Raw genomic sequence first — 13780 nt, 5'->3', positions numbered from 1 at the left:
AAATATGAATAAAATTACTAAATTTTGTGCAGGCTTGGGGATTAACGGAATACATGGAACGGCAAAAATGATGTTGGCAAGCTGTTTGGATTTATTTTCATTTTGTTTCTGTCGCATTTTATGTTAGTTTTGCCGGAGATCAAAGAGATCAAAGCCAGGAGAGAAAGCTTACCACGTGTTGTGAGTCATAATTTTATTCATATTTAGTTTATTTTGTCTTTTATTAGCATATTTGGTATTGGAGTAATCCAAAAAGAATTGAAAGTTATCAAGTTAAAGTAACCCTACCCAACCCTCGACTATTATTTAATGTCTTCTATTAGTAAAAAAAAAACACTTTCATGAATAAAAAAAACAATATTTTATTCAGTTAAAGTAACCCTACCCAACCCTGTACAGTATATTATATATTATATATATATATATATATATATATATATATATATATATATATATATATATATATATATATATATATATATATATATATATATATATATATAAAACATGTGTGTGTTTCTCCAATATTGCAGGTACACCACGCCATCTTTAAAGTGTCACCACAAAAACTCAGAGACGAATCAATAGAATCATCATTTCTCGCTATTTACACAATTCACACAATTCAACAGCTGTGACCATTGTCGATTTGTTTAATATTAAGTGATTGTAAAGACGATTCATTTTGAATCATGTGCCATTGCCAACAGATGGCAGTGAAACCCTGCAGTTAGTGCCAGAATAACACTTGAATTTGTACTGTACAGCTAGAGTACTTTGGGAAAGTACATGGTATTTGCTTTCACATAAGCTGATTGATTTGAAGTAGCTTATTGTGAAATGTTCTCATACAAGAATCTACTTCTGCAACAATGTAATATCTATGAGGCATCCAAAGAATGTTGCAAGCGGCCTTCCTTTTGTCAAATACAGGAAGCAGTGACCATAGCTGCACAGCCTTTTGATTGAATTGTTCCACTGACCTTGTTTTCTTTTCGAGGATATGATGATTATTGGCGGATTGTGAGTGTAGGAGTCGATTCCTTTTATCAAAAGACTCATTTTTTTGCAGCCTGTTGTTTTTCAATCAGACAATAACACACCTCAATGAACATTTTTAAGGGTCTTCAAGAAAGACCTGCACAGAGCTTTACACCTTTATGTTATTGAGGTATTAAATCAGGCCAATTCAGATTTCGAGAACAGAAATCAAAGGAGTTATGACTGCTCTTGAATAGGCAGCACGCGGTTTTGAATTTGAACTGTATAACAAATTCAACTTTTAACCAGTTCTCCGCCTCTTCTCCCCTCTTTATCATTTACTCTTAGGTGGTTGCATACATAGTATTTTACACTATGAAATCAAATAAAAATGATCCGTATCACTTCTCAGACAAAATGTTTTCACTTTCATCACAAAGGTTTAGAGTTTCTTCCCCGGGAGCCATCACCGCTTTAAACAAGCACACAAAACTTTATAATGAAAATTAAAAATATATATGTATTTTATTTTGTTATTATTATTGCACAATGTTGCTGCTAATGATATTGTACTATTTTCTGATGTACATCAAATTTAGGCAAGTCTTTAATCACCACCATTTCATTTCATTTTATTTTTATCTATTCTATTCTATTCTATTCTATTCTATTCTATTCTATTCTATTCTATTCTATTGCAACTCAAAGTCAACAATGGAAACAATTTTTATTTTCTGGTTTAATTACATTTTAGTTCATCTTTAGTTCTAAGTGATTGTTGAATGTTGTTGTTGGACTGGGCAGACTTTAAGCACTCCCGTAGCCCAACTACTCAATGAGAATTTAGAGGAAGAGGAAGTGAGCCCAGAAACATTTCCTCTATCAATAAAAGTTTCCTGGCCAGTCTGCACACAGTATTCTGTTAACTACAAATATAATGCAGTTAAATCCATCTCTGGAGAAGCCATCTTGAAATGTGCTTCCGAGTGACAACGACATAAGAGTTATTCCAGATAAGAGCCAATGACAGTTGAGAGTGAAAAAAACAACAAACAACAACAAAAGGTGAGCTGTGTTGTGACAAGAGAACTCTTAGTGTTTGCAGTGGTTAGCGAGTTACCCACATAAATGAATACAATTACAACAGGAGGGTAATGCTTCCTTAGTCCTACAGCACAAACACGATACTTCAACCAAGATGCAAACGAGTAAGTTCTGTATTTAAAGAGAGTCGTTGCTTCTCCATCAAGAAGCTACAATAAAGCCAACACCCTTCCAGGCTTTCCCTGCCTGTAAAGTCTATAGTACGTCATCCAACAACTGTTCAGCCCAAGGATAGAATCAACCTACATTGCTGCTGACTCTGGCCAGCTGCCGGTCTAAGGGCCTTTATCTGTTGGTCCAGTCCTACCGCTGTTCGCATCCCTCCCTTCTACAGACAGCTTGGTCGTGCTGGCAGCAGATAAGAGGAGCCAAAAGCTTAGACAGCAACTGTGAAATTACGCTATGTGGCTTTAACACCAACGATTGCCAAAAGATGGAAGGATTGAGATTCGTTATGGTGTTTTTTTAATCTGTATTTTAATTGAATGGAGTAGTGTTTTTAACCAGGGTGCAGACCGTGTTCAATTTTATCTTTGCAAAAAAAAACGTGCCATTTTTTTAGTATCATTTCTTGAGTCCAGTGATCAGCAGAGTAACTCTAACATTTATCCATATCAGAATGAATTTTGAAACATTTTTGATGTGCGGTGTGCCTTGAGATTTTTTATTGGAAAATAAGTTTCCAATGGACTGAAAAAAAATGTTACAAATGTAGATAAATAAATACATAAATACAGAATGTACACACAGTACTGACAGCTCCTTTTATGCAGCCTACTTATTTTTTACATTATCACCAGTCATTGTTTGCATTCTCTTTTTGTCCTGATTTGCCCATTGCCTTCACCTGTGCCCGCTCGTTTGGCTCCAGCTGATACTAGTTTCCTCCTATTTAATCTCAACACTCTCATTCACTCCTTGTCAGTCTGTCAGCGAACCTCCGCACATGCAAGGCAAGCACTTTTTTACTCTGGCTCCTGTCCGTCCCGTCCTATCCCGTATCCTACTCCGGCTACCTGACTTGTTTCCGTCCACCAACCACGATCTCCCGTCCCAGCTGCTCAACTTGTTTCCGCCCTCCGACTACGCTCCGATCTCGTGGGCTTCCTGCTTCTCCTGCCCAGCGATCACCAAATCGCTGGTGTTTTTTTTCCCGCGCCTGACTTCTCAGCTTCCACAATAAAGCTTGGTGTGAAATGTACGCGTTTGGGTCTTTTAATCTATCCATCCATCCATTATCTGCACCGCTTATCCTAAGTTGGGTCGCAGGCGTGCTGGAGCCCATTTTAGCTATTTTCGGGCAGGGGACACCCTGAATAAGTTGCCAGCCAGTCACTACTCACTAGCTTTTTCACACATAGGGACAATTTGGACCAGCCAATTATCCTGACATGCATGTTTTTGGAATGTGGTAGAAAACCAGAGTGCCCGGAGGAAACCCACACAAGCACGGTGAGAACATGCAAACTCCTCACAGGAAGGCTGGTAGCTGGATTTGATCCCTTGACCTCAGAACTGTGCTGCGGACGCGCTAACCACTCATCTGCCGCGCCGTTCTCTTTTAATCTAATTTAATGTTCAAAAAACAATTAAAATATTGTACATCATTACTTTAAAAGTGTGTTGATTAATACTTTCTTTTTTTTTTTGATTGAGGATTACATGCAACTGTTCCCGTCTTTTTTCGTAAAAATTATAGGTCTTGAAGATCGCCATCTCGCGCTGCCTTTAATTAATTCACTTGGACTTTCTGTATTAAAAAAATCGCTCTTAAGTCAAACTGTTAAAAACATGATCAAGCAATGGCATAAATACTGTTTAACAGGAGTGGGCATACTTTGATTTGGTAGGGGTCCAGGCCTGGAGGAAAAAGTCATTGATCTAAATCCTTTAGCTTGGAAAAAATACATCTTATTTTTCTAATAAATATCTATGATTAAATATACATTAACACATTTATATGAACTTGGTATGTCATTTTATTTTTGTTTATTAATTGACCATTTCATGAAATTTGTCTTGAAACCCTAATAATTAAAGCAAATTAATTGATTATGCCCCTTATGTCGTGAGACCAGAACAGACCAGGAAACCCCAGATCATTCGTTAGAGTTCTTTATTTAAGATAGCGTTCAGGGCTTGCGGGAGACGTAATGGCTGTCAGACGTTGGCAGCGGAGCCGAAAAGAAGGCTTCGGATCGGGTGGCCAATCGGAGGGCGGAAGACAAGCAGGTTGAGTTTACCGGGGCTGGAGAGAAGATCGTAGTGTGAGACGGAAGCAGGTCGGGTCGGAGGCAGGCAGAAACAGGTAAACAGAGTTCTAGACGAAACGGGCAATCAGGAGAGTCACACAGTTACAATCGTAATACTCTGACGAAGAGGTCTGGGCGCAGCGCGCCAAAGAACGAAGCGTCAGCCAATCAGAAGGCGCCCCCCTGATTGCTCCAGGTGACCAGAGTTAGCAATTATGACACCTTATTTTGTAATCTTTGTAGTCCTGTGCAGTGATTCGAGATATTTTGTGATTAAGCGCTGTAAAAAGAAATGTGACTTTACTTGAAATGACCTCGCACGAGGCACATAAAGCCCTTGATCATATCCCTTGCTCTTCACATTATAACAAGCTTGAACATCAGTAAACAACTTCGTGTTTCTCTCAAAAGTAGGGTATCTTTATGTGCTTTCATTGTCAAATTTTTAACCGTTTAACATATTTTTTCCATTTTATATTCTCATGAGGGCAGCACGGTGGTGCGGTGGTTAGCGCGTGTGCTGCACAGTTCTGAGTTCAACCTTCCTGTGCGGAGTTTGCATGTTCTCCCCGTGCTTGCGTGGGCTTCCTCTGGGCACTCCGGTTTCCCCCCACATTAGAAAAAAACATGCATGTCAGGTTAATTGGCCGGTCCAAATTGTCCCTAGGTGTGAATGAGCGAGCGAATTGTCTGTCCCTGTGTGAATTGTCTTTCCCTGTTTGCCCTGCGATTGTCTGGCAACCAGTTCAGGGTGTCCCCTGCCCACTGCCCAAAGATGGCTGGGATGGGCTCCAGCACCCACGTGACCCTACTGATGATAAGCGGTGCAGATAAAGGATGGATGGATATATTCTCATGATGACAGGTAAAGCACAGCCTCACCTGACTACACGTCACTGTTTGTCGTGCAGTCGTAAAACGGAACTGTAGCAGAAGCGTCTCCTGCGAGCCCATTTTCCATGCCGAATTATGAAAAGTTAGCGACGAAATCCAATTACTGAATGCACACTCTCACGTTCCCAAACACGCACTAGCTGGCAGCGTGTAGAACTCATTAGTGTCCGTCACGACGCAGGACAGGACGAGGCACGAAACCGCCTCATGAGGCACATTTCCTGCCATTGTCACACGCGCTCGTGAGCAGGAAAGGGCAGACCTGAGGGGCTTATCGCGTGAACGCCTCCCTCCTCTTATTTAAATGCGACGCGTCTGGACAGGGACGCGCATCGTGTTGCTTGACCTTGCTGCACAGAAACATGACGGCCGCTGGCAAGTAAAAGCATTTGAGTCGCAAACGCGCGCCCGGGTATCGTGGTGGATTTTCGGAGGCGAAGGGGGCGGGCAGGTGCTGGAACTCCATCCGGAATCCGTTATTTGTGGAAAAATGTCGTCCGCCATCGAGAGGAAGACGCTGGACGCCAACGAGTGAGTGTGACGCCATTGAGATGAGCCTAGAAACACGTAAAGATTTATGAAAGTATTTTACAATAAATTATTAGACTGTCATTTTAGGAGTAAGTTCAATTTTGGACAGAAGTACAATTTGCGACAGAAAAGTAGAATAAAACGAATGATTGAAACTTTACTTCCTTAATTAAGGTACTGAAACTACTGTTCTTTCTTTATCCGCACAATGTGGTTTGAGGTTATGAACGGCGTGCATCCTATGTCGGAAGTCAGTTATTATTTTTAAAGGGACAGTGTGTATTATTCTGGGTTGGGCAGGGTTACTTTAACTTGATTACTTTCAATTACTTTTGGATTACTCCAATACCAAATATGCTAATAAAAGACAAAAGAAACTAAATATGAATAAAATGACTAAAATTTGTGCAGGCTTGGGGAGTAACGGAATACATAGAACGGCAAAAAATGATGTTGGCAAGCTGTTTGGATTTATTTTCATTTTGTTTCTGTCACATTTTATGTTAGTTTTGCCGGAGATCAAAGCTAGGAGAGAAAGCTTACCACGTGTTGTGAGTCATAATTTTATTCATATTTAGTTTCTTTTGTCTTTTATTAGCATATTTGGTATTGGAGTTATCCAAAAATAATTGAAAGTAATCAAGTTAAAGTAACCCTACCCAACCCATGACTATTATTTAATGTCTTCTATTAGTAAGCCTCATGTCATGCAAACACTTTCATGAATAAAAAAAACAATATTGATTTTAAAAATAAGCAAGAATACATGAACTATCATATAAAGGTCATTAAAAATACTCAAAGGTTAAGAAATGTATTTACTTTTTTGGGGGATTTTTGTTACTGCTAAATTTTATTGCACTTTTTTCATTAGACTGTTGTTTCGGTGAACTATTTTTCATTGCACTAATGTTCTGATGCACTTACAACTTAGGACAGTCTCCATGCACTACATAGTACATATTTTAACCTATTTATCCTGAAATTCCTTTTTAGCGTATTTTTCTCTTTTAGGTCCTTATTTCATGATTATGCTAGAGTGCCATGTCTTACTTTGGGACAAAGTGGTTAAATATTACATAGTGTCCCTTTAAGAAAGTAGTTGTCATTCCACATTTAAGGCTTTATTACACCTTTACAATACTCAATATCAAAATGTTTCGCCCGAACTATTGAACAAATGAACTTGAATTAAAATAAAAAATGAATTCGCCTATAGCCCTTTATTGCAATTATTTTCCTTACTTGATTAAACCAGTAAGTCACAGATTATAAGAATGTAGCCATAGTGCAGTGGTTAGCACATTCGCCTAACTAAAAAGGGTACTTGCCCAAGAGACACCACACCTGAGTGGTTAAGGGGTCCAACCAACCATTGTAGATTGATGGCAATCGTTTTTGTGCAAACTATAGAAGGTACAAAAAGTAACATCCGCAATCCATGAATGACTTTGAAAAATAATAATATTGGTCGCTATTTCCCCAATTATGCACCCCTTTGTTGACCCAACATATTCAAAATACATTGTCCAAGTTAGTGTTAAATTGTCTGCAGCTATAAAACCAAAAGGGGGCTCAGAATTATTTAGATTAGGGGTCTCAAACCAATTGCGCCTCCCAGGATTATAGTTTGAGGTCCCTGCTTTAATATAAAAGTTAAAGGGACAGTGTGTATTATTTTCCCACCAGATAGCGCTGTACTCCTTTGTACCACCGAAAACGAGTGCTAAAAGCACAGCCTAAGAAGACCAAATGCAGAGACTCAAAGTGACCTAAATGCAGAGACTCAAAGTGACTTTAGAAAAGAATAAGAAAGTAAAATAAAAAGAAAAGAAAAGACAAAAAAGAAGATTAAAAAAAAGAAAAAAAAACAAGTTAGTAAAACTCAAGGAAAAGAAAATGCAAGAAATCAAAAAATAAAAAAGTGCAAAAAAGAAAATGGGAAAAAAAGAGATGAAAAGTGAAACTCAAGAAAAAATAAAATAAAAAGAGAAAAATATAAATATGAAATACAAATAGAAAAAATTGCATTTTTTTTTTCATTTTTATCTCTTTTTTTCTATCCAATTCCTTTCTTTTCTTTCCCTTTTTTCTTTCTCTTCCCCCATTTCCCTTTTAAAATTCATTGTCTCCCACTTTTCCTTTTATTCCCGTTTCCCCTATTTTCCTCTTTTTCTTAGTTCTTCTTTCTTTTCTTTATTCAGTTAACTTTTGTCTATCTTTGAAAAGACATATGAAGAAAAAGGCTTCTTTTTGCTCACTTCCAGTCTTCGTAGTCTGTAGTCTTCCTTAGACTCATCTTTGGTTGAACTACACATTACAGCAACACCTAGTGGACAAATATAAAACACTCTCCCTTTACGAACAGCGGAATGTTTTTATCAGCGCTGTTTCTGTGTAAGAGCGAATTTGGCCCACCTCAACAGGATCCTAGCTTTAGTGGCCCCCAACTCAATTGACTTTGAGACCCCCGATTTAGATTCTCTTCTCCTGCAAATCATGATAACCTCATTGATGCCTGGCACAGGGAGCCGGTGGACGAGGTCCTGCAGATGCCGCCTTCCCTGCTGACGTGCGGCGGCTGCCAGCAGAGCATCGGCGACCGATTTTTCCTCAAGGCCATCGAGCAATACTGGCACGAGGACTGCCTCAGCTGCGACTTGTGCGGATGCCGCCTCGGCGAGGTCGGACGTCGCCTCTATTACAAGTTGGGCAGGAAACTTTGTCGCCGAGACTACCTCAGGTACGTTCGGGATTTTTTTACCATGGCAATGAGGGGGCGGCAGTTAAAGGTGGTTCTACGAACACAAACAGTTCAAGTTTTAGAAGCAGAGAGCAGGGACTGAGTATATACAGTGAAGAAAATAAGTATTCGAACCTTGCTATTTTGCTATTTCTCCCACTTAGAAATCATGGAGGGGTCTGACATTTTCATTGTAGGTGCATGTCCATTATGAGAGAGATAAACTAAAAAGAAAAATTCCAGAAATCACAATGCATGATTTTTTAAAAAATGTATTTGTGTGATACAGCTACAAATACGTATTTGAACACCTGTGTATCATCTAGAATTCTGACCCTGGAAGATCTGTTAGTCCGCTTTTTAGAAGTCCACCTGCACTCTATGTATCATCCTGAATCATATTCACCTGTTTGAGGTCCTTAGCGGCATAAAGACACCTGTCCACCTCATACAAACAGTAAGACTTTAACTTGTAACATTGCGAAGACCAAAGAGCTCTCCAAAGACACCAGAGACTAAATTGTACACCTCCACAAACCTGGAAAAGGCTATGGAGCAATGGTCTAGCAGTTTGGTGAAAAAGGGTCCACTGTTGGAGCAATCGTTAGAAAATGGAAGAAGCTAAACATGACAGTCAATCTAAATCGGAGTGGAGCCCCATGCAAGATATCTCCTAATGGGGCCTCAATGATTCTAAGAAAGGCGAGGAATGAGCCCGGAACTACACGACAGGAGTTGGTCAATGACCTGAAAAGAGCTGGGACCACCATTTCCAAGGTTACTATAGGTAATACACTAAGACATCATGGCATGAAAGGTTCCGCTTCTTAGACCAGCACATGTCAAGACCCGTCTTTCATATGACCGTTTGGATAATACAGAGCAGTCATGGGAGAAAGTTTTGTGATCAGACGAGACCAAAATAGAACTCTTTGGTCATAATTCCACGAGTGCACTGCATTAAAGAGAGGATGACTGGGGCCGTGTAATGAGATTTTGGGGAACAACCTCCTTCTCTCAGTCAGAGCATTGAAGATGGGTCATGGTCGGGTCTTCCAACACGACAAATACCTGAAGCACACAGCCAGGAAAAGCAAGGTGTGGCTCCATAAAAAGCATAACAAGGTTCTAGCATGGCCAATCCAGTCTCCAGACCTGAACCCAATCGGAAATCTTTGGAGGGAGCTCAAACTCTGTGTTTCTCAGCGACAGCCCAGAAACCTGACTGACCTAGAGAAGACCTGTGTAGAGGAGTGGGCCAAGATCCCTCCTGCAGTGTTTGCTATTTATCTATCTACCTTGGTCATATCCCTCAAGAGGGGTGACCGACAGCAAGTCAAACACATACAATAATAAAGAAAATAAAAGTGGGTAAAAAATAGTAAAAAATAAACATTTTGGACCATGGCCAACCCAAATGCCCAAACACCCAAGTTAGGCACCTCGGCACCTAAGTTGGTCATGCTTTCGTCCCTCCAGATGAAATGGGACACAAGAAAGCGACCATGTAACTTGGGGCAGGGTGACACGACATACTCTTTTGTTCAACAGCAGGGCCCGACAGCTTTCATTGGTTTACCCCTGCTGCATCATACAGGTGCCCTGCCCATCCACTACAACGCGCCTGAACATCCCACTATCCTTTTACAACACCTCTCCACTCATTCCTATCACCAACAAGAGCTCTAGCTTCCACTATATTTAGACCTCTTTCCTGCAGTGCACTCATAACACCATCCATCCACGTCAATTGCGGCCTTCCTGTTGGTCTCCTCCTATTTACTTCAGCTCTGTAGATCCTTTTCAACATTCGCTCCTCATCCATCTTCTCCATGTGCCAAACCAACCGAGTACTCTCTTATCCACACGCTTGCTCACTACCCTACTGAGGACAGCAGTGTTTGCAAACCTGGTAAAAAACTACAGGAAACATTTGACCTCTGTATTAGCAAATAAAGGCTGCTAAATATTAACATTTATTTTCTCAGGAGTTCAAATACTTACCTGCAACTATACTACACAAATAAATTGTTAAAAAATCATGCATTGTGATTTCTGAATTTTTCTTTTTAGTTTATCTCTCTCACAGTGGATATGCACCTATGATGAAAATTTGAGACCCTTCCATGATTTCTAAGTGGGAGAAATAGCAAAATAGCAGGGTGTTCAAATACTTATTTTCTCCACTGTAATACTGTCTCTCTAAGTCAACATTTAATAAGTAACCCTAACAATGACTATATACTGTAGATCCCTCGGAAGAAATATTTATCATAAAATCACAACCATACCTGATTTTGTAGTAATGTAGTAGGAAAATACTTTTTTAACTTAAAATATAATTTAGCACTTCAAAAGACGACAATATTCTGCCCATTTCTTGAAAGAATTTACAGAAAATAAAAATGCAAGATGTCGGACAATTATGTTAGTTCCCTCCAGGGGAGCCTCATGTCATGAAAAAAAAAAAAATACAAATTTCTTGACTTCTGCATTTAAAAAAAAAAGCGCACGTTTTTTTTACATTTCATGTGTTTTTGCTTCTTATTTATGTCAATCTTTTTTATGATTTAAGTCCTTTTAAGACTAGGAAAGCTAAATAATACACAATGTCCCTTGAAGTGTATTTCCCCCTTAGATTAAAGATATTTAAAACGGTTTACGACAAAAAAGGAAATCTATACTTAAGCATCATTATATCATTTGCCAGTTAGTAAAATGTTTAGCTCCTTTAATGTTTAAAATGTATTTTGATGTTTGATTTTCACATTTTTCAGACCAAGTCCCAAATTTTTAGTCGTCATGGATACCAATAGACCATATAGATACCATAAGTACAAATAATTCCCTTCCATCCGTAAAAAATCCACTGCTATATCTACATAAATACATGTAAAGGTACACTGTGTTGTATTTGACCACTAGATGTCGCCGTATTTTGACGTGCAACTGAAAGCAGGTGTTACAAAGCACAAGGAAGATCACAAACTACAGAGACTTAAAGTGAACAAACCGCAACATTTATTTTGACCAAAGCTGTCAAGTTTTTGTTTTTAACCTTAGCTGGATGGCCTCTAAGTGAGCCCCATGCTATGTAAAATAAATAAGAATTTATCTTTGTATAATAAAATAAGTTTGTTTACATGATAATAGAATAATGTATCTTTGCTTATCATTCAAATCAACCATCCATCCATTATCTGCACCGTTTATCCCCAGTAGGGTCGCTGGGGTGCTGGAGCCCATCCAGGGCAGCGGTCAGGGGACACCCTGAACTGATTGTCGGCCAGTCGCAGGGAACAATGAGACAGACAACTCACTCGCTTATTCACACCAAGGGACAATTTGAATCAACCTGACATGCATGTTTTTAGAATGTGTGAGGAAACCGGAGTACCCAGAGTAAACCCATGCAAGCACGGGGAGAACATGGAAACTCCACACTGGAGGGTTCGATCTCACGACCTCAAAACTGTGCCGCTGACGCGCTAAACACTCAACCGCTTTGGTGCCCTCATTCAAATCAATATTATATTTTTATGAATTTAAGTTTCTTTTTTACCACTAGGAGGCACTAAATAAACAACGTTCCTTTTCATTAATACTTTGTAAGCTTTAATAGATAAACGATTGCTAGAAGGCACTTGATACTTATATTTGCTACCAGTGTGAGTAATGATAATGCTTCCTTGCATTGGTATTCGCCAATCCCAAAAAATGAATAAATACAACACTTAAAACAGCTTGCTCACGAACAAAAAAATACAATCCATGGCCATCAGACAGCAATTTCGTAACTCATTTCACAATCAACGCAAGAACAACGGATCTTTTTAAATGTAATGCACAATGCAGTCTCATTTTTTTAATCAACCTTTCATATATGAAATGAAATATATATGTCCCGATGACTCTTATTTTTAGGCTTTTTGGTCAGGACGGGCTGTGCGCGTCTTGCGAGAAAAGGATTCGGGCGTTCGAGATGACCATGCGCGTGCGGGACAAGGTCTATCACCTGGAATGCTTCAAGTGTGCCGCCTGCCAAAAGCACTTCTGCGTCGGAGACCGCTACTTGCTCATCAACTCGGACATTGTCTGCGAGCAGGACATCTTCGAGTGGACCAAACTTAACAATAACAGTCTGGTGTAGAACCAACACGGCCATCGTCGAGGTCCCGTACTTCTTTAACTCTCGTTTTGCAGAGGAACAACGGACAATGCAAATTATTTTCCAAGCAAGCTTTGATCTCTCTAAAATCCCCATGTTGAAACTGTCACAAAAGTGAGGCAAGATGATTTGCACTATGACAGGCAGCTTTTTATACTTTCAATCTCAGGCCTCTCACAAATCAACCAGTCATACATGCAATATGATTGTTGTTTGTCCTTTAAAAACAACTGCAACTGGCTTTTCATCTATATTAACGCCATTTTTAATTGTATTTTGTACCGACATGGTGATAATGTTTCTAAAAAAGCATTACATATAAGTATTAAATAATACAATGTGTTTTTTCAATATAAAAAATCAGACGTGGCATTTTGAGTGTCATTTCTTTCTCCTTTTCAACAGGTGAAGACCAAAAAGACCAAAATTTTTTTTACCGCCTTTAACTACAAGAGGTCAGTACAAGACTAGTTATTTTTGATCGTCTAGCTTTTCCATTCTATTGTAAGTAACCGTGAGCACAGATTGTACGGTAAAAGTGTACAGTACAGAATTTTAGTATTTTTATTGGTTCAATTATGTATGCAATACACCATGCATGGAGATAAAAAGAAAACGTCTTGGACAGCAACCAGAAATTGAGAAGGAAATCTTCGAGTGGTTTGAAGGCCAGAGACAAAATTGGTATGGAGTGTCTCAGCTAAGTGTTGGTTTGCAAATGCTTAAGATTGCACAAGCCAAGAAATAAGAGGGGTACATTGCTTCTACAGATTTGTGTATACATTTTCTTCTATTAGTTTATCATGTTGCAGTCTTAGGGAGTTGGCTTCAATGTGAGTAACTAGTTACTTTTAGAGTAACAAGCTACTTTTGGGATAACGGTACAGGTATTACTTTTTAAATGAAGGAAACAAGTCGCTAAAGGCTGCAGTACTAATATAAAGACGCCAGATGTCGCTTATGAACTGCGGTTTTTCTCAAGCTCCGAGCTCAGTCACATTCATTCATAAAGACACAAAAGATAACAAAATGTCACCAATCAGATATAAAGCTTAATTTTACCCTCTTAGAGCAATGGTTTGTTAGTCACCCATTCCAACAGGAACT

The 13780-nt window shown here is 39.2% G+C and overlaps 1 protein-coding gene across 1 annotated transcript; it reads left to right on the top strand.

Annotated features, from left to right (window-relative positions):
- Window positions 1–5213: 5213 nt before the first annotated feature.
- Window positions 5214–13045, top strand: lmo2 (LIM domain only 2 (rhombotin-like 1)). The gene is made up of 3 exons (XM_088339961.1): window positions 5214–5762; window positions 8290–8505; window positions 12430–13045. Exons 1-3 carry the CDS (start codon window positions 5536–5538, stop codon window positions 12653–12655), a joined length of 669 nt encoding a protein of 222 aa, XP_088196087.1. The 5' UTR covers window positions 5214–5535; the 3' UTR covers window positions 12656–13045.
- Window positions 13046–13780: the final 735 nt, after the last annotated feature.

Source organism: Urocampus carinirostris, chromosome 7 (genome assembly GCF_059441175.1).
Source record: "Urocampus carinirostris isolate Australia breed hairy pipefish chromosome 7, RoL_Ucar_1.0, whole genome shotgun sequence".
NCBI lineage: Eukaryota > Metazoa > Chordata > Actinopteri > Syngnathiformes > Syngnathidae > Urocampus > Urocampus carinirostris.
The sequence above is the reverse complement of the archived record's forward strand: the minus strand, read 5'-3'. Positions and strand labels throughout refer to the sequence as shown.